The sequence below is a fragment of the Oncorhynchus masou genome, chromosome 1, assembly GCF_036934945.1.
Source record: "Oncorhynchus masou masou isolate Uvic2021 chromosome 1, UVic_Omas_1.1, whole genome shotgun sequence".
Taxonomy (NCBI): Eukaryota; Metazoa; Chordata; class Actinopteri; order Salmoniformes; family Salmonidae; genus Oncorhynchus; species Oncorhynchus masou.
The window spans coordinates 26,351,304-26,376,818 of record NC_088212.1 but is presented as its reverse complement, the minus strand read 5'-3'; the positions used below and the strand labels follow the sequence as shown (position 1 = coordinate 26,376,818).

Below are 25,515 nucleotides of genomic sequence, written 5' to 3'. Positions count from 1 at the left end.
GCTCTCTGCCTCGCACTGCTCATCTTGTAGCTCGCTCTCTGCCTTGCACTGCTCATCTTGTAGCTCGCTCTCTGCCTCGCACTGCTCATCTTGTAGCTCGCTCTCTGCCTCGCACTGCTCATCTTGTAGCCCGCTCTCTGCCTTGCACTGCTCATCTTGTAGCTCGCTCTCTGCCTCGCACTGCTCATCTTGTAGCTCGCTCTCTGCCTCGCACTGCTCATCTTGTAGCTCGCTCTCAGCCAGGCACTGCTCATCTTGTAGCTCGCTCTCTGCCTCGCACTGCTCATCTTGTAGCTCGCTCTCTGCCTCGCACTGCTCATCTTGTAGCTCACTCTCTGCCTCGCACTGCTCACTGCTCATCTTGTAGCTCGCTCTCTGCCTCGCACTGCTCATCTTGTAGCTCGCTCTCAGCCAGGCACTGCTCATCTTGTAGCTCGCTCTCTGCCTCGCACTGCTCATCTTGTAGCTCGCTCTCTGCCTCGCACTGCTCATCTTGTAGCTCGCTCTCTGCCTCGCACTGCTCATCTTGCAGCTCGCTCTCAGCCAGGCACTGCTCATCTTGCAGCTCGCTCTCTGCCTTGCCCTGCTCACTGCTCGCACTGCTCATCTTGTAGCTCGCTCTCTGACTCGCACTGCTCATCTTGCAGCTCGCTCTCTGCCTCGCACTGCTCATCTTGCAGCTCGCTCTCTGCCTCGCACTGCTCATCTTGCAGCTCGCTCTCTGCCTCGCACTGCTCATCTTGCAGCTCGCTCTCTGCCTGGCACTGCTCATCTTGTATCTCGCTCTCAGCCAGGCACTGCTCATCTTGCAGCTCGCTCTCATCCTTGCTTTTCATTATTTACCTTTAATTTTCGTTTCCTTTTTGGCTTTGGCCTTTGTTGTTGTTGTTGTTGTTTAAGGGAAGGGGTGGTGTTTGAAGGAAACGTTTTCTTCCCAAAGAAGCCCTTAAAAGTATGTGTCTGATGTCTTATCATTGGAGTGAAAGTTGATATGATAGATACAAATATTTTCAGAAGCCACACCACTGTTCATCATTTGGAGCTACTGTTAAAATACATTCCAGCTTCAATTTGAAGTAGTTTTTTCTGTCTCATGGTTGGCCAATCTAGCTACCCCAAATACCAAATAGAATTTGAGGGAAATCTGTATTTGCTTGTATAGCCTAATGCTCATTGAGAAGAAGGGCATTACTCCCTTCAGATGTAAGATGGGTGTGATTATGATCTTGTAATAATTTACTTTTTTACTCCAAGTGAAGAAGTTCTAAAGACAAAAAAACTGCCGAACTGTCCTAGAAAAGAAAAGGGTCTTGTTGCTCAAAGGAGAAGGGAGTTTTATGACACCTTCCCAGAGGGGCCCGCTTTACGTTTCCAGATGTTCAATTAGCACTTTATATAGAGCATTTACCTCTCATTTGCATTTAACTGGCCCATCATCAACGTTTTACACATTGTCTTTTAAAAGACAAACACCATACAGAGTTATGTTTGTGTGTTGTTTTTCCCTTGTTTGTTGTCCATTAAGTGGTCCAGTGGCTTTTTTATTTATTTATAATAAGGGATTGACGAAAATAAGTTATGATACTTACGTAGGATAAAGCACTAAATTAATGTTGATGACACTGACACCCCCTCTCCCTCTTCTGTCTATCCTCTCTCTCCTTTCTCTCTCATTAGTGCTAGAGGCGTCACAACAGACCCTGGTTCGATCCCGGGCTGTATCACAACCGGCCGTGATCGGGAGTAGGGCGGCGCACAATTGGCCTAGTGTCGTCTAAGTTAGGGGAGGGTTTGGCCGGTTTAGGCCGTCATTGTAAATACGAATGAGTTTTTAACTGACTTGCCTAGTTAAATAAAGGTTAATTAAAACAAATAAAATCATCTCTCTCCCTTTTGTCAGGCAGGTAAACAGTGACTGGAGCGATTCCTCTCAGACTGGTCCCTCAGGTCTGAATCAGTAATCACTCTTAGATCTCAGACATGAAAGACTTGCGTACATCTTCCTCAAAATGGCAACTTATTTTCTAATGGATAAAGGGTGAGACGGGAAAGGGGAGGAAGGGTGGGAGAAGAAATGTTGACATTTATTTTAGCCCCCTTGAAAGAACGTGAAAGAGAAATAAAAGTGACTGTCACAGAATCATTAACATATTTTTTATCAATGTCAAGAGGTGCTCTGAAAGAAGAAAAGGAATGGTCCATCCCAGTCTTTAGGACAGTTCTTGCCTCCAGAAACTATGGGTGAGTACTTAGTACATGATGGTTTGTTTGCCCACTAGTGCATGTAAAAACCAATGTAAGAAGGAAGTCATTAAACAAATTATGCACAGTAATGTTTGATAGAAGCAAGAGAGATTGTTCCTATGAAAAGAACAATGGGCATACAGAATTAGGAGGGATGACAAAGTTGAGGTATCACAGCTAGATGATTGGAGGCTGGGCTGCAAGGAAAAAAACTTCAGGCTCTGTTAAAAGTTTCACTATCCATGCTTCCTCATTATTCTTTGCTTACGAAAACAGCTCATCAAAAACTGAGATGATGCAAGCACAACACTAACATCAGCAGCAATTTATCGGGAAAATCGCACAACCCCTAGATCACTTTTCCTTTGAACATCCAGAGGAAATTAGATACATGTCCATCCAGAATCCATGTTGAGCAATGTGCTCCCCCCGAAACAGGCATTTCCCATTGATCTAGTCAACATCAAAACAAATCATGGTGATGAAACAGACCAAAGTGGCACAGTAGGGGGACTTCTACCAAGTATAATCTCTGACAGTATCAAAACACATCTCTGAGTTTAAGGCTAGATTCGGATAAATAAATTAGGCATTAGCTATGGAAAAAATTATAATTCCAGATTATTGGACTATGTTGGATACTTAATTTTGAATAGCACAACACATCCAAACACAAGACAATTCTTACGTTATTAATTATAGGGCATGAGTAGTGAGTAGGCCTGATATAATTTAAGATGATATGTGTTCCTTGGGCTTTTGAATGACACCATCATGTGTATTATTATGACAAAAATGTGTTTTATGATGTCAACAAGATAAGAGTTTATTTTCTAGAAATTATAAAATTATGTCTAGATTATAATCAGGTCGTCTCCTAGGCCGATGTATAGACATGGGTTTATGTCGGTTTGTGTAGCTGCCAGGCCTGTACTTTATCTCCATCTGGTGGATATTTGTAAGATTGCAGCTGGCAGGTGCGAGAGGTATACTGAAAACGTTCAAGGTCATGAAGATCACTCCGCTTATTATCTTTCCATTCCAAAAATAGATATCTTTCTCTCCTCCGTTTTGAACATATGTATAGTTAGAATTTTTGGATCCATTTTTTTTCTTAAAAACAAACACATTTCATCCAATTAGTAAAATATGTATTAAAATAAGATGTTTCGCGTTGAACTGTTGTTCATTTCATTCGCAAATTTGACGAGCGTAGTAATACTTTGAAGTGAGAAGACCTACACATACTGCGTTCAAGCAAGACAAAAGTTTAATTGTTGCTGCTGATTCGTTCTTTGACTAGGTTGAGTTTGTAAGTAGGTAGAAATATTGATATCATATTTACATAAATCACAAAAGATTCGGATAGACATTAAGTGTATACATGAACTTCATGTGAAGAATGGAATCTGTTAATTTACATGAATTGAATTTTGTACGTTAAATGCTGTCAACTAATGTTAGCGCGCTAACGTTAGTTAGAACATGTTGGCTGGCTAGCTAAACAACATTCTTGCTGGGCTTTTTTAGACATCACGAAAACTTATCCTGTTAGCTTGTTGAAAATAAGTTGCAATGGAATGTTTTTTTTCTCCGTCAAGTTAATGTGCAAAGATAGTTAGCTGTCACTCCAAAGCTAGCTAGCTAAACTAGCTTTAAGGGGCCATGTGCCTGCCATGCATTTTTTTACTTCATTGTGGAAGTAGTTAGCCAGCCACTTCCCAGCGCCTGCTTTTAACTTTGTCAACCAATTTCTCTTTTCACTATTTGTGGTTGAAATCATTCTAATAGTTGGCTGCAGGTCCTATTTTTGTTGGCCTAGCGAGGCTTTGGCAAGTAAAGTACTTGTGTTGCAAGTATTTGTATGTGCTTAAACTTGGTTGACACTATTAGCGACCTAAACCAGCTATCTTACAAGCAACATAGTTAACAAAATATTTTAGTAATTGGGTAAATACTTTGCAATAACACTGTCTTCTCCAGGTTTTAGAAACTGAAAATGACTGGCCGTGCACGAGCACGATCAAGGGGCCGAGCGCGCGGTCAAGAGACCGCGGCACCTGGCGTGGTTAGTCTGCATGAGCAACTAGTTAATATGCTATCTGTTAACTAGGGCCTGGAGTAGTCCATTTTAACACTTTCGTTTTGACGAAACAATTAATGTACTTGAATCTTAAGGTGTTTGTTAATCTAATGTAAGAAATTACAGTTGTCTTATCTGATATGAGTCTGATCTTACCCGCAGACACCCTTTCAGGAGACGGCACGAGAAGCTCCCCCCTCTGAGGGCGAGCTTGTGGGTCGAGGAAGACAGAGAACTGCCCCAGGGGCTGTGTCCTCTGAAGGTGCAGTGCGCTTTCCCTCTGGATCTAATCAAATATGACATTAAGTCCCAATATGACATTAAGTCCCAAAACAATTGACTATGGATAGTTGAATTTAATGAAAATGAAAAAATGCTGTGCATACATTTGCAATGAACTATAGAGGGCTGACTTAAATAATTTGTGTTTTTTTCACAGCCGTTATTCAGATATCTGCAGGGTTTCAGCAGGTGAAGATCGGAGAGAGAGGTGGACGGCGTCGTGACTTTCATGATGCAGGAATCAACACCAGGCAGGCCATGGAGCATGTGAGAGAGTCCAAGTCTGGTGTGTAAATGGCTTATGACTACATGGTTTGACAGGATTTGCCATGATACATCTTTATTTAAAAACCCCAAAGTGTTACTGAGCTAAATCATTTAGTAAAGATTTCAAAATTCAAATTGCCCTGGCTGCAGTCAGGTTTAACGGTAACCTTTGATATTTCCTCAGGTTTCTCTGGCTCTCCCATTGAGCTGAAATCCAACTTCTTCAAGATCCTGTCCCGCCCTCAGTGGGTGCTGTACCAGTACCATGTGGACTTCAAGCCTGTCATGGAGTCACGGCGCCTACGTTCTGCCCTCATGTATCAGCATGAGGAGACACTAGGCAAAGCTCGCACCTTTGATGGAGCCCTCCTCTTCCTGCCTCACAAACTGCACAACACGGTACAGTACACTGGAGGGCACTATTCCTCTGGTGGCTTTATATAGTTATGTAATTTAGTACTAACTTCTTATGTAACATGGGATTTATTATATTATATATTATATTGTACAAAACTAAGACTCAAACTTTCTGTGTGAATTTGGTTGGGGGCGCCCAAAAAGTTGCATATTGCAGCTTTAAGTTTCTGTCAAAAAACAAAGGCTGTTTGGCACCTAGGTGCTTTTTAGACTTAAATTAATACATTATTCTAAATCTTCTGGGTCTTTAGATACACATTTTTTGTTTATAGGAGACTGTGCTGTACAGTGAGACCAGAATGGGTGAGAAAGTCCAGATCACTGTTACTCTGACCAATGAGCTGCCCCCCACTTCTCCAGTGTGCCTGCAGTTCTACAACATCATCTTCAGAAGGTCAGAACACCTACTGAAGGGTCATTGTTGTGTTCACAGCTTTGAGTTTCAAAACTCTGAAAATAATATTCCATGTCTATAAAATAGGGGACAGTGACATGTTAACATGAAAACCCTAGCCGTGGCTCTACTCCATCATTGCCTAACAGTTGTCTGTTCTTGTTTTCAGAGTACTGAGGATGCTGAACATGCAGCAGATTGGACGCCATTACTACAACCCAACAGACCCACTCAATATCCCACAGCACAGGTCTGTATTTCACTAGCCTCAACAGTGGAATCTATGGAGACTAGAGAACCAGAATTAAGTAATATGATGTCTTTTGTTGTTTTTCGCTGTGTGTGTTCTTCAGGCTGACCATCTGGCCCGGCTTTACTTCCACCATCCTCCAGTACGAGTCCAGCATCATGCTGTGCACGGACGTGAGCCACAAGGTGCTGCGCAGTGAGACGGTGCTCAGCTTCATGATGGGTCTCAGGCAGCAGAGTGGAGATCAGCGCTTCCCAGAGGCCTGCACCAAGGAGCTGGTAGGACTCATCGTCCTCACCAAGTAAGACCCATTACTATAGTGCCTTCAATACTGAACTACAGGAGTCTAATTGGATGAAATCCTAAATCTGTGAATCTTGGCATAGGGAACAAGTGCTTGAAAAGTGTTATCCCTTTTTACACTTCTGGGAATTGGCCTATATGGATAGGGCTAAATTGAAATTTTTCTTACAGAATAAATATGGATAACATATGCATAGCCATGGTACCAATTGAAAGGGAACAGTTTATAGATAATGGGAAAATTATTAGACCGAAGGTGAGTACACAACAGTTCAACTGACAAGACTAAATCCAAACATTACACTGTTGATTTGACCATTTCTGTACTTTTCACATTTGTTGATAACAATCTGAAAATACTCTGGATACATTCAGTAACATAAGACTTCCTGGAAAATGTGGAGTAGGTGTGACATATGACCAACAAATTGCAAGGGTTCGAGTGAGAGGACTAACTGGTGTCTCCAAATAGCCACACCTTTCCAAAGTGTGTACAGTTTATAAGCAGTTTCAATGCACTTTTAGGACTTAAAAGTCATTGGTGAACAGGGAGTACAGGAGGGTGCTGAGCATGTACCCTTGTGGGGCCTTTGTGTTAAAGAGCAGGGTAGTGGAGATGTTGTCTACATTCAACAATAATGTACATTTTTGAACTCTCATAACTGTGCCGTTGACGAACTGGAGCATTCGCATTTGTAGTTTACTTTGGAACACAACTCTGCATCCCCACCATCACACAGTTACTGTTTACGCAATCCAAAAACAGTGCATTATAAATTGCAATCTAGGTCAGGTGGGCATGATTTGAAAGCTTGTTCTATTGACAACATTACTAGCAAAGCTTTCGCAAGGCAAAGTGTTCAGACCCTTTACTCAGTACTTTGTTGAAGCACCTTTGGCAGCAATTACAGCATTGAGTCTTTTTGGGTAGGGCGCTACAAGCTCGGCACACCTGTATTTGGGGAGTTTGTTCCATTCTTCTCTCCAGATCCTCTCACACGCTGTCAGGTTGAATGGAGAGCGTCACTGCACAGCTATTTTCAGGTCTCTCCAGAGATGTTAGATCAGGTTCAAATCCGGCCTCTAGCTTGGCCACTCAATGACATTCAGACTTATTCCGAAGCCACTCATTTAACATCATTACATTTAAGTCATTTAGCAGACGCTCTTATCCAGAGCGACTTACAAATTGGTGAATTCACCTTCTGACATCCAGTGGAACAGCCACTTTACAATAGTGCATCTAAATCATTAAGGGGGGGGGTGAGAGGGATTACTTATCCTATCCTAGGTATTCCTTGAAGAGGTGGGGTTTCAGGTGTCTCCGGAAGGTGGTGATTGAAGTCCTGGCGTCGTGAGGGAGTTTGTTCCACCATTGGGGGCCAGAGCAGCCAGTTTTGACTGGGCTGAGGAACTGTACTTCCTCAATGGTAGGGAGGCGAGCAGGCCAGAGGTGGATGAACGCAGTGCCCTTTTGGGTGTAGGGCCTGATCAGAGCCTGGAGGTACTGGGTGCCGTTCCCCTCACAGCTCCGTAGGCAAGCACCATGGTCTTGTAGCGGATGCGAGCTTCAACTGGAAGCCAGTGGAGAGAGCGGAGGAGCGGGGTTTGAACACCAGACGGGCTGCGGCGTTCTGATGAGTTGTAGGGGTTTAATGGCACAGGCAGGGAGCCCAGCCAACAGCGAGTTGCAGTAATCCAGACGGGAGATGACAAGTGCCTGGATTAGGACCTGCGCCGCTTCCTGTGTGAGGCAGGGTCTACTCTGCGGATGTTGTAGAGCATGAACCTACAGGAACGGGCCACCGCCATGATGTTGGTTGAGAACGACAGGGTGTTGTCCAGGATCACGCCAAGGTTCTTAGCGCTCTGGGAGGAGGACACAATGGAGTTGTCAACCGTGATGGCGAGATCATGGAACGGGCAGTCCTTCCCCGGGAGGAAGAGCAGCTCCGTCTTGCCGAGGTTCAGCTTGAGGTGGTGATCCGTCATCCACACTGATATGTCTGCCAGACATGCAGAGATGCGATTCGCCACCTGGTCATCAGAAGGGGAAAGGAGAAGATTAATTGTGTGTCGTCTGCATAGCAATGATAGGAGAGACCATGTGAATGACAGAGCCAAGTGACTTGGTGTATAGCGAGAATAGGAGAGGGCCTAGAACAGAGCCCTGGGGGACACCAGTGGTGAGAGCGCGTGGCGAGGAGACAGATTCTCGCCACGCCACCTGGTAGGAGCGACCTGTCAGGTAGGACGCAATCCAAGCGTGGGCCGCGCCGGAGATGCCCAACTCGGAGAGGGTGGAGAGGAGGATCTGATGGTTCACAGTATCGAAGGCAGCCGATAGGTCTAGAAGGATGAGAGCAGAGGAGAGAGAGTTAGCTTTAGCAGTGCGGAGCGCCTCCGTGATGCAGAGAAGAGCAGTCTCAGTTGAATGACTAGTCTTGAAACCTGACTGATTTGGATCAAGAAGGTCATTCTGAGAGAGATAGCGGGAGAGCTGGCCAAGGACGGCACGTTCAAGAGTTTTGGAGAGAAAAGAAAGAAGGGATACTGGTCTGTAGTTGTTGACATCGGAGGGATCGAGTGTAGGTTTTTTCAGAAGGGGTGCAACTCTCGCTCTCTTGAAGACGGAAGGGACGTAGCCAGCGGTCAGGGATGAGTTGATGAGCGAGGTGAGGTAAGGGAGAAGGTCCCCGGAAATGGTCTGGAGGAGAGAGGAGGGGATAGGGTTTATTGTTGGGCGGCCGGCCGTCACAAGAAGCGAGATTTCATCTGGAGAAGAGGGGAGAAAGAGGTCAGAGCACAGGGTAGGGCAGTGTGAGCAGAACCAGCGGTGTCGTTTGACTTAGCAAACGAGGATCGGATTCGTCGACCTTCTTTTCAAAATGGTTGACGAAGTCATCTGCAGAGAGGAGGAGGGGGGGGGGGAGGAGGATTCAGGAGGGAGGAGAAGGTGGCAAAGAGCTTCCTAGGGTTAGAGGCAGATGCTTGGAATTTAGAGTGGTAGAAAGTGGCTTTAGCAGCAGAGACAGAGGAGGAAAATGTAGAGAGGAGGGAGTGAAAGGATGCCAGGTCCGCAGGGAGGCGAGTTTTCCTCCATTTCCGCTCGGCTGCCCGGAGCTCTGTTCTGTGAGCTCGCAATGAGTCATCGAGCCACGGAGCGGGAGGGGAGGACCGAGCCGGCCTGGAGGATAGGGGACATAGAGAGTCAAAGGATGCAGAAAGGGAAGAGAGGAGGGTTGAGGAGGCAGAGTCAGGAGAAAGGTTGGAGAAGGTATGAGCAGAGGGAAGAGATGATAGGATGGAAGAGGAAAGAGTAGCGGGGGAGAGAGAGCGAAGGTTGGGACGGCGCGATACCATCCGAGTAGGGGCAGTGTGGGAAGTGTTGGATGAGAGCGAGAGGGAAAAGGATACAAGGTAGTGGTCGGAGACTTGGAGGGGAGTTGCAGTGAGGTTAGTGGAAGAACAGCATCCAGTAAAGATGAGGTCGAGCGTATTGCCTGCCTTGTGAGTATGAGAGGGTGAGGTCAAAAGGGAGAGGAGTGGAAAGAAGGAGGCAGAGAGGAATGAGTCAAAGGTAGACGTGGGGAGGTTAAAGTCGCCCAGGACTGTGAGAGGTGAGCCGTCCTCAGGAAAGGAGCTTATCAAGGCATCAAGCTCATTGATGAACTCTCCGAGGGAACCTGGAGGGCGATAAATGATAAGAATGTTAAGCTTGAAAGGGCTGGTAACTGTGACAGCATGGAATTCAAAGGAGGCGATAGATAGATGGGTAAGGGGAGAGAGAGAGAATGACCACTTAGGAGAGATGAGGATCCCGGTGCCACCACCCCGCTGACCAGAAGCTCTCGGGGTGTGCGAGAACACGTGGGCGGACGAAGAGAGAGCAGTAGGAGTAGCAGTGTTATCTGTGGTGATCCATGTTTCCGTCAGTGCCAGGAAGTCGAGGGACTGGAGGGAGGCATAGGCTGAGATGAACTCTGCCTTGTTGGCCGCAGATCGGCAGTTCCAGAGGCTACCGGAGACCAGGAACTCCACGTGGGTCGTGCGCGCTGGGACCACCAGATTAGGGTGGCTGCGGCCAATGGAGCGTTTGTATGGTCTGTGCAGAGAGGAGAGAACAGGGATAGATAGACACATAGTTAACAGGGTACAGAAGAGGCTACGCTAATGCAAAGGAGATTGGAATGACAAGTGGACTACACGTCTCGAATGTTCAGAAAGTTAAGCTTACGTAGCAAGAATCTTATTGACTAAAATGATTGAAATGATACAGTACTGCTGGAGTAGGCTAGCTGGTAGTGGCTGCGATGTTGACACTACACTAATCAAGTCGTCCGTCGAAATAGTTTCTACAGTGCTGCTATTCGGGGGCTAGCTGGCTAGCTAGCAAGGTTGATTGCGTTCCGTTACTTTAAAAGAACGACAATAGCTGGCTGGCTAACCTAGAAAATCGCTCTAGGCTACACAATTGTCTTAGATACAAAGACGGCTATGTAGCTAGCTAGCTACGATCAAACAAAACAAACCGTTGTACTGTGATAGTTACTACAGTGCTGCTATTCGGGGGCTAGCTGGCTAGCTACGTTAGAAGAACGACAATAGCTGGCCAGCTAACCTAGAAAATCGCTCTAGGCTACACAATTGTCTTGGATACAAAGACGGCTATGTAGCTAGCTAGCTACGATCAAACAAAACAAACCGTTGTACTGTAATAGTTACTACAGTGCTGCTAATCGGGGGCTAGCTGGCTAGCTACGTTAGAAGAACGACAATGGCTGGCCAGCTAACCTAGAAAATCGCTCTAGACTACACAATTGTCTTAGATACAAAGACGGCTATGTAGCTGGCTAGCTACGATCAAACAAATCAAACCGTTGTACTGTAATGAAGTGAAATGAAAATGTGATACTACCTGTGGAGCGACGCGGAATGTTGACCGGGTAGTTAGAGTTCAATTCGGTAGAGGTTGGCTAGCTGTTGGCTAGCTAGCTAGCAGCATTTCCTACGTTAAGGACGACAAATAGCTGGCTAGCTAACCTCGGTAAATTAAGATAATCACTCTAAGTCTACACACTCTAAACTGCACAATTATCTTGGATACGAAGACAACTATGTAGCTAGCTGACACTACGCTAATCGAGTCGTTCAGTTGAGTGTAATAGTTTCTACAGTGCTAGTGGACAGTGGATGTTAGCTAGCTGCTTAGCTAGCTGCTGGGCAGATACGTTAGGACGACGAAATACGATAATTATGCAATTGTCGTTAATACAAAGACGGCTATGTAGCTGGCTAAGAAGAAATTGCTAAGATTAGACAAATCAAACCGTTGTACTATAACGAAATGTAATGAAAAGTTATACTACCTGCGGACCGAAGTGTAGATGCGACCGCTCGCTCCAACCGGAACCGCTACCCGCCACCCCTGAATGATGGAGGCCCTGCATTGGCTATGTGCTTAGTGTCGTTGTCCTGTTGGAAGGTAAACCTTTGCTCCAGTCTGAGATCCTGAATGCCCTGGAACAGGTTTTCATCAAGGGTTTCTCTGTACTTTTTTCCGTTCATCTTTCCCTCGATCTTGATTAGTCTCCTGGTCCCTGCTGCTGGAAAAACATCCCCACAGCATGATGCTGCCACCACCGATGCTTCACCGTAGGGATGGTATTGGCTAGGTGATGAGCGGTGGCTGGTTTCCTCCAGACGTGAGTTCAATCTTGGTTTCATCAGACCAGAAAATTGTGTTTCTCATGGTCTAAATCCCGTTTAGGTGCCTTTTGGCAAACTCCAAGTGGGCTGTCATATGCCTTTTACTGAGGAGTTGATTCCGTCTGGCCACTCTACCATAAATGCCTGATTGGTGGAGTGCAGCCAGCTCTAGGAATAGTCTTGGAGGTTCTAAACTTATTCCATTTAAGCATTTTTTTATTTTATTTATTTAACCTTTATTTAACTAAGCATGTCAGTTAAGAACATATTTGTATTTAAAATGACAACCTAGGAACAGTGGGTTAACTGCCTTGTTCAGGGGCAGAATGACAGATTTTTACCTTGTCAGCTTGGGGACACGATCTAACAACCTTTCGGTTAATGGCGCAACGCTCTAACCACTAGGCTACCCGCCACCCCTGAATGATGGAGGCCCTTGTGTTCTTGGGGACCTTCAATGTTGCTGACGTTTTTTTGTACCCTTCCTCAAATCTGTGACTCGACACAATCCTGTCTCAGAGCTCTATAGACAATTCCTTAGACCTCATTAATTCGTTTTTACTCTGACATGCACTGTCAACTGTGGGACCTTCTATAGACAAGTGTGTGCCTTTCCAAATCATGTCAATTTAATTTACCACAGAAAGACTCAAATTAAGTTGTAGAAACATATCAAGGATGATCAATGGAAACACGATGCACCCGAGCTCAGTTGAGTCGGGTGCAAAGGGTCTAAATACTTATGTACAGTTGAAGTCGGAATTTTGGCCCATTCCTCCTGACAGAGCTGGTGTAACTGAGTTAGGTTTGTAGGCCTCCTTGCTCGCACAAGCTTATTCTGTTCTACCCACAAATTTTCTATGGGATTGAGTTCAGTGCTTTGTGAGGGCCACTCCAATACCTTGACTTTGTTGTCCTTAGGGCATTTTGCCACAACTTTGGAAGTATGCTTGGGCTCATTGTCCATTTGAAAGACCCATTTGCGACCAAGCTTTAACTTCTTGATGCACCCATCCCTTTAGTGTGATAATTTTCATCAACACCCGCTGAATTGCAGCGCTTCAAATTAAATTACTAAAAATATTTAATTTTCATGAAATCACAAGTGCAATATAGCAAAACACAGCGTAGCTTGTTGTTAATCCACCTGGCGTGTCAGATTTCAATACAGCTTTTCGGCGAAAGCATAACAAGCGTTTGTAAGAACATCTCTCTCAGTAGACAAAATATTACAAACACTAGCCGCCAAGTAGATTGGCCACGAAAGTCAGAAAATCAATAGATTAAATCGCTTACCTTAGATGATCTTCGGATGTTTGCACTCACAAAACTCTGTTACACAATAAATGTTCCTTTTGTTCCATAAAGATTATTTTAATATCCAAAATACCTCCATTTGTTTGGCGCGTCATGTTCAGAAATCCACAGGCTCGAGCGGTTTATAATCAATCCTCAGGTTGTTTTTAAAATATATAATCGATAATATACCAACTGGGAATGTCGCTTTTTCAATAGAAGAGGGAGAGACGATGGCTGCCCCACTCTGTTGCGCAAGCAAAACTCTGCGAACACCTAGCTATCCACTCACGTGATGTTATCTTTCTCGCTCATTTTTTCAAAATAAAAGCCTGAAACTATGTCTAAAGACTGTTGACACCTTGAGGAAGCCATAGGAAAATTAATATTTTTTTCTATTTTGACAGTTTTGGAAACTTTAGAGTTTTCTATCCTAATCTGACTATTATATGCATATTCTAGTTTCTGGGCCTGAGAAATAGGCAGTTTCAAATGCGTACGAAAATCCTGCCCCCTACACTCAAGAAGTTAACCTCCTGACTAATGTCTTGAAATGTTGCTTCGATATATCCACATAATTTTCCTACCTCATGGTGCCATCTATTTTGTGACGTGCACCAGTCCCCACCCCCACAACATGATCCTGCCTTCCCCGTTTTTCACGGTTGGGATGGTGTTCTTTGGCTTGCAAGCCTTCCCCTTTTTCCTCCAAACATAACGATGGTCATTATGGCCAAACCGTTCTATTTTTGTTTCATTTTTGTTTCATCAGACCAGGAGGACATTTCTCCAAAAAGTACGATCTTTGTCCCCATTTGCAGTTGCAAACCGTAGTCTGGCTTTTTTAATGGAGAATGCCTCTCCTTCCTGAGCGGTATGATGGCTGCGTGGTCCCATGGTGTTTATACTTGCGTACTATTGTTTGTACAGATGAACGTGGTACCTTCAGGCGTTTGGAAATTGCTCCCAAGGATGAACCAGACTTGTGGAGGTCTACAATTGTTTTGATTTGCAAAGTATGTTCAACTCTGGGAGAGACTTTTCTGAGGTCTTGGCTGATTTACTTTGATTTTCCCATGATGTCAAGCAAAGAGGCACTGAGTTTGAAGGTAGGCTTTGAAATACATCCACAGGTACACCTCCAATTGACTCAAATGATGTCAATTAGCCTATCAGAAGCTTCTAAAGCCATGACATAATTTTCTGGAATTTTCCAAGCTGTTTAAAGGCACAGTCAACTTTGTGTATGTAAACTGTTGACCCACTGGAATTGTGATGCAGTGAATAAGTGAAATAATCTGTCTGTAAACAATTGTTGGGAAAAATTACTTGTGTTATTTATGCACAAAGTAGATGTCCTAACTGACTTGCCAAAACTATAGTTTGTTAACAAAACATTTGTGGAGTGGTTGAAAAACAAGTTAATGTGAACTTCTGTTTTTGCTTTGTCTTTATGGGGTATTGCATGTAGATTGAGAGAAAACAACAATTATTTTATACATTTTAGAATAAGGCTATAACATAACAAAATGTAGATAAATGGGTGCTGTAGATGTCCTGGAGGGCTGGCAGTGTGCCCCCGGTGATGTTGATTTTTGTCCATCCATACGAGATGCGATCAGGACACGCAGGTTGAAATATCAAAACTAACTGAACCAACCATATTAATTTGGGGACAGGTCGAAAAGCATTAAACAATCAAGACACTTTAGTTCGCTAGCTTGCTGTTGCTTGCTGGGTTGTTATTTTACCTGAAATGCACAAGGTCCTCTACTCTGACAATTAATCCACAGATAAAAGGGTAAAGCGAGTTAGTTTCTAGTAATCTCTCCTCCACTCTTTGAACTTTATGACAGTTGGCAACCAACTTTAAGGTGCATTACTACCACCATCTGGACTGGAGTGTGGACCTCAGTTAACCTCTTAACTCCCCATCCCGGATCCGGGATCGTGACTAAAGCCTCAGGCTCATTAGCATAACGCAACGTTAACGATTTCTGAAAATCGCAAATAAAATGAAAATAATGTGCCTACTCTCAAGCTTAGCCTTTTCTTAACAACACTGTCATCTCAGATTTTCAAAATATGCTTTTGAACCATAGCAATTCACTAATTTGTGTAAGAGTATGCTAAGCTAGCTTAGCATTTTGAGTAGCATTTAGCACGCAACATTTTCACAAAAACCAGATAACCAAATAAATAAAATAATTTACCTTTGAAGAGCTTCGGATGTTTTCAATGAGGAGACTCTCAGTTACACAGCAAATGTGCAGTTTTTCCTGAAAGCGTCTTAGTGTAGGAGAAATCGCTCCGTTTTGTACATCACATTTGGCTACCGAAACGAACCGAAAATTCAGTCACCTACAACGTCAAACTTTTTCCGAATTAACTCCATAATATCGACCGAAACATGGCAAACGTTGTTTGGAATCAATCCTCAAGGTGTTTTTTCACATATCTCTTCATTGATATATCGTTCGTGGATGCCTGCTTTCTTCTCTAAATTCCATGGAAAAATACTTGCAGCTGAGTTTTGCGCACCAATTTCGCCGCAGGACACCGGGCGGACACCTGGTAAATGTGGTCTCTTATGGTCAATCTTCCAATGATATGCCTACAAATACGTCACAATGCTGCAGACACCTTGGGGAAACGACAGAAAGGGCAGACTCACTACTCTCGCATTCACAGCCATATAAGGAGACAATGGAAAACGGAGCCTCAAAAATCCTGCTCATTTCCTGGATGCCGTCTCATCTTGGTTTTGCCTGTAGCTCACGTTCTAAGGCACGCACAGAGAATATCTTTGCAGTTCTGGACACGTCAGAGTGTTTTCTTTCCAAAGCTACCAATTATATGCATAGTCGAGCATCTTTTTGTGACAAAATATTGCGCTTAAAACTGGCACGTCTTTTTATCCAAAAATGATATAGCGCCCCCAGAGTTTCAACAGGTTAATCGTTCAATCATCCGTGGGTATATGCTCCTAAAAACCGATGAGGAGATTGGAGAGCCGGGACTTCCTGCGCGTTAAGCTTCACAAATAGAACCAAGTTCTATTTTAACGCCTGGCTACGCAGATGTTCGTTGACGTGCAATGATTGAATAACATGTATGTGTACATTTATTTTGCAGCGCGCACTTAACCCAAGTGGTGTTCGTATGTTAAGGGCCAATCTGAATTTCTTCAGATTGTCAGTGATGTGTACGCAGAAGAATGGACGGGGGTCAGGACGTGCTCCCATCCACAATCAGCTCCTTCTTTTTGTTGAGGGAGATGTTATTTTCCTGGCACCACTCCGCCAAGGCCCTGTAGCCTTTCTCATCGTTGTTGGTAGTCAGGCCTACCTACCACTGTCGTCTGCAAACTCCATGATTGAATTGGAGGCTTGCGTGGCCACGCAGTCATGGGTGAACAGGGAGTACAGGGCTGAGCATGTACCCTTGTGGGGCCATTATGTTAAAGAGTAGTGGAGATGTTGTTGCCTACCTTCACCACCTGGCAGCTGCCCATCATGAAGTCCAGGACCCAGTTGCACAGGGCCTTGAATTTATAGCGTTCCTTTATATATATATGTTTCACCGTTGAATAATTTTTTACATTTACAGTTCCTTAAATTACTTCAATCCGTACAGATTAAGAATGCAAGCTAGCTGTTTACATGTGTGATGAACAGACAAGTGTAGCCTGGTGCAAGATGGCAAATTTTGCGGGTAGGTAGAGAGCGGGTTGAGGAGGACGCTTGACTCGCTAGGCATCTTATGACATGATATTATATTAGGAATTATACCTGTGAGTGGGGGAACTTTGAGCGTCCTTTGAGCTAGTGCGCTAACACGCTTGACCTTGCTAGCTAACAAGCTTGTGTGTGCACTGAGTGACACCAGAATTAAAAACGTATTTGTAAATCCTGCGTGAAACGTCATAACTAGGCCTATAGTATCCTGAACTAGCCTTGGAAAGTAATCCATTCTTCTCTAGCTAATTACAAATCTATCTCCCTATCTTCTGAATCAAGCTTGTTACGTCAATACAGTAGTCTATGCTTTGGAGGTGGGAGGGGCAGGTAGCCTAAACACACACACAGGCAAAGATTTTCAGCTTGAAGGCAGACACTGGAATCAGTTTCTAAGGGACAGCATGAGGGCTTTGAATAGGCATTTTGTTGTGGGACTAGAAAAAATTCTGGAACATAAAAGAACGTTAACTGCTTCCCATGCTTTTAAAATAACGGTTCCGGAACAGTATGGTTACAGGTTCTATTTCTGTTATTAATTGAAAATGTATTTATTTTACAGTTTTCGGGTCAGTTCCCTGAGTGCATTCAGGTGCGTGTGCTTCGGGAGTTTTCTTCACAATTAACAAACCAGCACATTCTGTTCAAAACCCAGTGTATGAAGCCATGTCATCTTGTAACTTATATCAAACACAGTGATGTTAAACATTAACACTATGTATGCACATTTGGACTCAGTTGTTTGGCTGGCTTGTATGACATCAAAGCTGTGTTTATTATAATTGTCAACGTCTCATCTTTCAAAATACGTAGTCATCAATTTACAGCATTTCCCTCACGCAAACAACAAAAACATGTTGGTCTGACGTCATGTATAGCATGTTAGTGGCCAACTCTGCCATTTTTCAACCCCGAGTACGAGTGTAAAGGGCTATGGTCTTTGCTTCCATGTATTTCACTATTGATAACATGCTAAGATTCTGCCATGGGTAACAATGACATATGAATTAACAATGGAAAATTAGGCTTCATCCTAATGTAAATGCATCATTTCCCTTAGGTACAACAACAAAACCTACAGGATTGATGACATTGCGTGGGACCATACTCCCAACAACACATTCAAGAGGGGAGACTCTGAGATTTCTTTCAAAGACTACTACAAGGCAGTAGGTTTTGTCCCACACACACGCGTATGAGCAGTTGTCTCTTAATGGAACCTTGACTGAACTAATGGTGGTTTAATGTCTCTTCAGCAATATGGTCTGGACATCACTGACGGCAACCAGGTGCTTCTGATCAGCCATATGAAGAAGATTGGTTCTTCTGGAGGACCGCCCCAAGGGCCAGCCATGCTTGTCCCAGAGTTCTGCTACCTCACAGGTACCACTGACTATAACAAAACACTGCAAATGTTTTTTAAGTGTTAAATGTACTGTCGTGCCAGGTATTACGTGATCAAACCACAACTTTTGGCTTTTGTGTGTCTTATTTAAAAGGCCTGACTGACAAGATGCGTGCTGACTTCAACATCATGAAGGACCTATCCACCCACACCAGACTGACCCCAGAGCAGAGGGAGGGGCGGCTCAACCGCTTCGTTGGGAACATCCACCAGTAAGTTTAATGTCTGTGGTTTCTATTCCCCAGTTTTGATTGATTACAATACTGACCATCTCTTTATATTGCAGGAACACGGAGGCCCAGACAGAGCTGAATACCTGGGGACTCAACTTTGACACCAAACTCCTGAGCCTCACTGGCAGGGTCCTCCCTGCAGAAAGGATTGTGCAGGGATCCAGAACGGTATATAATCCAACACAAAATCAAAGTTTTAGTGTTGTTTATATTAGAATAGGGGGTGGGGCGTCTTCCTGCACTTTCCTGATTTAACAGGTTAACCTCTTGAAACTCCCCATCCCGGATCCGGGATTGTGACTAAGCCTCAGGCTCATTAGCATAACGCAACGTTAACGATTTCTGAAAATCGCAAATAAAATTTAAATAATGCGTTTGCTCTCAAACTTAGCCTTTTCTTAACAACACTGTCATCTCAGATTTTCAAAATATGCTTTTGAACCATAGAAATTGACTAATTTGTGTAAGAGTATGCAAAGCTAGCATAGCATTTTGTGTAGCATGTAGCACGCAACATTTTCACAAAAGCCAGATAACCAAATAAATAAAATCATTTACCTTTGAAGAGCTTCTGATGTTTTCAATGAGGAGACTCCCAGCCACATACCAGATGCGCAGTGTTTCCTGAAAGCGTTCCGTTTTCTACATTGCGCCTGGCTACCGAAACGAACCGAAAATGCAGTCACCTACAACGTGAAACTTTTTCCGGATTAACTACATAATATCGACCGAAACATGGCAAACGTTGTTTGGAATCAATCCTGTGTTTTTTCACATATCTCTTCATTGACATGCAGTTCGTGGAAGCTTGCTTCTCTCTCTTTCTCCCATGGAAAAATACTGGCAGGTGACTTTTGCGCACCAATTTCGGGGACACCGGGCGGACACGTGGTAAATGTGGTCTCTTGTGGTCAATCTTCCAATGATCTGCCTACAAATACGTCACAATGCTGCAGACACCTTGGGGAAACGACAGAAAGGGCAGACTCATTCCTCTTGCGTTCACAGCCATATAAGGAGATCATGAAAGACAGAGCCTCAAAAATCCTTGTCATTTCCTGGATGCCAAGTCATCTTGGTTTTGCCTGAAGCTCACGTTAAAGGGCACGCACAGAGAAGATATTTGTATTTCTGGACACGTCAGAGTGTTTTCTTTCGAACAGTAGCAATTATATGCATAGTCGAGCATCTTTTTGTGACAAAATATCTCGTTTAAAACGGGAACGTTTTTCTTCCAAAAATGAAATAGCGCCACCATAGGTGTCAGAGGTTAACATTCAATGTTTGAAGTATGGTATTTTCAGCAGATGTAATGTAACTGCTATTTCTTGTATTTTCTCTTAGTATGAGTACAACCCCTGGCAAGCAGACTGGTCCAAGGAAATGAGAGGCATCCCACTGATCAGTTGCCGACCACTGGAGAACTGGTTAATGTTCTTCACCCGCAGGAACAATGATGTGGCCCAGGCCCTCCTGCAGACCCTCAACAAGGTCTCCACACCCCTGGGCATCCGAATGCAGAGGGCCATCATGTGAGTACACACACACAAGAGAGTAAGATACAGAGAACTGCACTACCCAGTTGTATGGAATACCAAGTGAAGCCTTTCTCACCGGAGAAATGACTTGATGTCCCAGAGTTGACATAATATTGCATTCTTCCAGGGTGGAGTACGAGGACCGTCAGGAGTCTCTGCTCAGGGCCCTGCAGCAGAATGTTAAGAAAGAAACCCAGATGGTCAGTAGTCACTCAGCTAAAGTCTGGCTAAACATGACTGTCATGGTGTTATTACAAACATGTTGCAGCTATTTGTCAGGAATCTATGTCAGTTGTGTTGGGTTCCTTCCTAAGGTGGTGGTGGTCCTGCCCAGCAACAGAAAGGACAAGTACGACAGTGTGAAGAAGTATCTGTGTGTGGACTGCCCTACACCCAGCCAGTGTGTGGTGGCTCGCACCCTCGCCAAACAACAGGCCCTCATGACCGTGGCCACCAAGATCGCCCTGCAGATTAACTGCAAGATGGGAGGAGAGCTGTGGAGTGTGGAGATCCCAGTAAGACACACGCACAAATCATATGCATCCCATGTATTTCAATGGAAGAATGTGCCTATGCTAAGGCGTTACACTTGAAAGACATAACCACCTTACCTCCCTGTTTTACAGCTGAAGCAGCTGATGATTGTGGGCATTGACTGCTACCATGACACGGCTGCTGGCAAGAGATCAATTGGAGCTCTGGTGGCCAGTCTTAACCAGGGCATGTCCAGGTATGTGTCCTTATGGCCAGGAGGCATGCATGGACACTTTCCCATCAGGTTTTTTTGCCAAGCTAAGAGTGTGATGGCAGAAGCTGATATTATGATGAATGAGTTAACAATTAAACTAATGGGACATACCTCTGATTTCCCAGGTGGTTCTCAAAGTGTGTGCTGCAGAACCGTGGACAGGAGATCATGGACGGACTCAAGGTGGCGCTGCAAGGCATGTTCAGTCAAATCAAACACTTGTTACATAAAAGGAACTATTAAAAGCTCACTTCCAAGTGTTTTTCTATGATTCATTTGAGCCAATTTAGTGTGTCACGTTTGTGACAGATTTTTCAAAGTCTAAGGCTGAAAGGGTTTTATCCCTATTGAAGTTTGTAACCATGATCCCCAGTGTCCTGACAGCAGGCTCTTTTCCAGGTGCCCTGAAGGCGTGGCTGAGGCACAACAACTGCCTGCCGTCACGTATCATTGTGTACAGAGACGGAGTGGGAGACGGGATGCTGCAGAGTGTGGTCAACTACGAGGTGCCACAGATCATGGAGTCCATCAAGACCATGGGACACGACTATGCGTACGAGACAATCTATTCTAGAAACTCACCACTGCATTGACTCCATTTCAATCACCAGTCATTCTATTGCTGATATTGTTCTTTCCTGTGTTACCCCCTCCTAGACCCAAACTAACCTTGGTGGTTGTGAAGAAGCGCATCAGTTCCAGGTTCTTTGCCCGCATCGATGGCAAGCTGACCAACCCTCCCCCTGGAACATGCATCGATACTGAGGTCACCCGCCCAGAATGGTACGATCACTGACGATGACTGATTTTTCAATCATGGAAATGTAATCATGTGTGACTACGTATCCTTATTGTCTGTCTTTCCTTTTCAGGTACGACTTCTTCATTGTCAGCCAGGCCGTTCGCATGGGCAGTGTCTCCCCAACCCACTACAATGTGGTGTACGACAGCAGTGGACTGAAGCCTGACCACATGCAGCGACTGACCTACAAACTCTGCCACATGTACTACAACTGGCAGGTAGGCTGGATTCTCGTAGCTAGTTGTATTGCAAACATTCCTAGCTGAAGAGTACTGCTTTATCATATTGGTTATTGATTGCTATATTGTTGAGTACCGTAATTTCCGGACTAAAAGTAGCGGCTTAATTCCCACACTTTGAACCTCGTGGTTCATACAATGACGCGGCTAATTTATGGATTTTTCCAGCTTTCACAAGATTCATGCCGCCAAAAAACTGAGCACTGTCACATAATGTGACGTAAATCGAGCGTGCTCAAACTTCCCATCATTCTGATTACGGTAGTAATTTTGTCACCCTCATCATGGCACAGACACGGAGAAATGCATATGATGCAGCTTTCAAGTTGAAGGCGATCGATCTGGCTGTTGGAAAAGGAAATGGAGCTTGGCCTTAATGAGTCGATGATAAGACGTTGGAAACAGCAGCGTGAGGAACTGACTCAGTGCAAAAAGACAACAAAAGCTTTCAGAGGGAAGAAAAGCAGATGGCCCAAAGTATTTGCAGCCACTCGACATCAGTGTAAATCGTGCATTTAAGGTGGCGCTCCTTGTTCAGTGGGAGGCTTGGATGATAAGTGGGGAGAAATCCTTCACTAAAACGGGCCGCAGGCAAATAGCATCTTATGGTCAAGTCTGCCAGTGGGTCCTGACAGTGTGGAGCATTGTCAAAAAATCCACTATCATCAACGGGTTTCGAAAGGCTGGACTGCTGCGTGTTGAAGGGGCAGCATGAGCTCAGCGGGGTATTTGCCTCCGGATGAAAGTGACGAGAGCGACCATGAAAACGATCCAACATCGGATGAGGCTATTCAACTCCGACACCGAAGGAGATGACTTCAGTGGTTTCAGTGCACAGGAAGATAGTGACCAATGACTTTCTTGGTAGGCTACTGTTTTAATTTTTGTTACAAGCCGTGCTTCGTTTAAAGGCTGTGTAAAGTTCATTTGTTTCAATGTACTGGTAGGCACCTGCGGTTTATAGACGTGCGGCTTATTTATGTACAAAATACATATTTTTTTATAATTCAGTGGGTGCGGTTTATATTCAGGTGTGCTTAATAGTCCAGCAATTACGGTATTGTTTATTTCGGACACGATAGTAGTAGTATATTGTGGGTATGCATGTCATTGGTTTTCTGTGTGCTTATCTCCAGGGAATCATCCGAGTGCCTGCACCCTGTCAATACGCCCACAAATTGGCCTTCCTGGTGGGCCAGAGCATCCACAGAGAGCCCAACATGAACCTGGATGACTTCCTTTACTACCTGTAAGAGAGCACAAGCTAACTAAAGAGCACATTGGAAAACTTGGTTTCCTTGAAACTGTTTGATTTTTGTTCAGGAAATTGACTGAATTTACTTAGGGGGTAAATTGGTTAGGATATTCCCCAATTTACAGGAGAGTGAAACCATTTTTATTTTTTTATACTTCAGCAATTTGATTATCTTCTGTTTTATGCTGTTTTATTTGTAGATGGTCATTGCAAAGTGTTTTATTTGTGTGACATGGTATGAGACTGTTTTGAGAAGTTTGCTACCTCAGCTTTTATTTTGGCTGTACAGTGCATTTGGAAAGTATTCAGACCCCTTGACTTTCTCCACATTGTTACGTTACAGCCATATTCTAAAAATGGATTAAATTGCTGTTTTTCTCAACAATTTACACGCAATACCTAATAATGACCAAGCAAAAATATATAAGTATTCAGACTCTTTACGCAGTACTTTGTGGAAGCACCTTTGGCAGCGAGTACAACCTCAAGACTTCTTGGGTATGACGTTACAAGCTTGGCACACCTGTATTTGGGGAGTTTCTCCCAATCTCTGCAGATCCTCTCAAGCTCTGTCAGGTTGGATGGGGAGCGTTACTGCATAGCTATTTTCAGGTCTCCAGAGATGTTCAAGTCTGGGCTCTGGCTGGGCCACTCAAAGACAGAGGTTCTTGTCCCGAAGCCACACCTGCATTGTCTTGGCTGTGTGCTTAGGGCTGTTGTCCATTTGGAAGATGAACCTTCGCCCTAGTCTGAGGTCCTGAGCGCTCTGGAGCAAGTTTTTATTGAGGATCTCTGTTAATCTTTGCCTCAATCCTGACTAGTCTCCCAGGCCCTGCCTCTGAAAAACATCCCCACAGCATGATGCTGCCACCACCATGCTTCACCGTAGGGATGGTGCCAGGTTTCCTCCAGACGTGAAGTTTGGCATTCAGGCCAAATAGTTACATCTTGGTATCAACAGACCCGAAATGTTATTTCTCATGGTCCCAGAGTCCTTTTGGTGTCTTTTGGCAAACTCCAAGCGGCTGCTGCCTTTTACTGAGGAGTGGCTTCCATCTGGCATAAAGACCTAATTGGTGGAGTGCTGCAGAGAGGGTTGTCCTTCTGGAAGGTTCTCCCATCTCCACAGAGGAACTCTGGTCACTCTGACAGAGCTCCGTTGGGTTCTTGGTCACCTCCGTGACCAAGGCCCTTCTCCCCTGATTGCTCAGTTTGGCCGGCCAGCTCTAGGAAGTGTCTTGGTGGTTCCAAACTACAAGGTTCCACACTGTCAACTGTGGGACTTTTTATAGAGACCGGTGTGTGCCTTTCCGAATCATGTCCAATCAATTGAATTTACCACAGGTGGACTCCAATCAAGTTGTAGAAACATCTGAAGAATGATCAATGGAAGCAATGCACTTGAGCTCAATTTCGAGTCTCATAGCAAAGGGTCTGAAAATGTATGTAAAGAAGCTATTTCTGTTATTTTTAATACATTTGCAAAAATTTCTAAACCTGTTTTACTTTTGTCATCATGGGGTATTTTGTGTAGATTGAGGAAAAGTATTTAATCCATTTTAGAATAAGGCTGTAACATAACAAAATGTGGAAAAACATTTACTTTCCGAACGCACCGTACCTCTTTGTTCAATATCACAGTGAACATTAAGGTTATTGCCTGGGTTGAAAAATTATTGTTTCAACTTTGGTTGTTTAAAAAAAAAAATGCAGTTAAATCAATTGATTAAAATAATTGTGGATCCAGATTTGTGTAATTTGATTACCCTTTGATTAACTTTGTAGTACTGTTATTGCGTTACTGTCTAGCATGCTCAAACTCAACTCTGGACCTCAAAGCCAGTTCCACTGTGTTCTTTTCATTGTTCCTCTTTAATCAGGGACTGATTTAGACCTGTTACACCAGGTGGGTGCAATTAATTATCAGGTATAACAGAAAACCAGCAGGCTCTGCAACTCGTAGGGCAAGAGTTGAATATCCCTGGTCTAGCAATAGTATTTGAAGTTGTGATAATTACACTTCCCGTTCCTTTTTCAGGCCTATGCCCTTTTGGAGAAATTCGATTCTGTCAATACTCAGGACTTGATATTAACGTTTATGGCTTGATTTAATCCGTAGTGCTGTAGACCTCCACTACATACAGCGCAATAGAAATTAATGCAATGTTCGCTGAGACCACATTCACAGTAAGACTCTGTCCGCTCAATCAGAAATTACCTTTACATTTCAAATTGTGGTACAGGGCTGAACGATTTGCATTGAATCGAGTCCTTAATCCTTTGACTTTGCTGTTGCACCATGGCATTTGGTGA

General features: G+C 44.1%; 1 protein-coding gene across 1 annotated transcript; it reads left to right on the top strand.

Moving 5' to 3' along the window:
* Positions 1-3,491: 3,491 nt before the first annotated feature.
* On the top strand, positions 3,492-24,930 carry piwil1 (piwi-like RNA-mediated gene silencing 1). Its single transcript, XM_064967094.1, has 21 exons — positions 3,492-3,556; positions 4,228-4,312; positions 4,490-4,589; positions 4,767-4,895; positions 5,061-5,275; positions 5,566-5,687; positions 5,857-5,937; positions 6,041-6,238; positions 18,043-18,151; positions 18,239-18,365; positions 18,482-18,599; positions 18,674-18,788; positions 19,965-20,152; positions 20,286-20,358; positions 20,473-20,673; positions 20,785-20,888; positions 21,032-21,111; positions 21,294-21,459; positions 21,564-21,689; positions 21,779-21,926; positions 23,084-24,930. Exons 2-21 carry the CDS (start codon positions 4,244-4,246, stop codon positions 23,198-23,200), a joined length of 2,586 nt encoding a protein of 861 aa, XP_064823166.1. The 5' UTR covers positions 3,492-3,556; positions 4,228-4,243; the 3' UTR covers positions 23,201-24,930.
* The last annotated feature ends 585 nt before the right edge of the window (positions 24,931-25,515 follow it).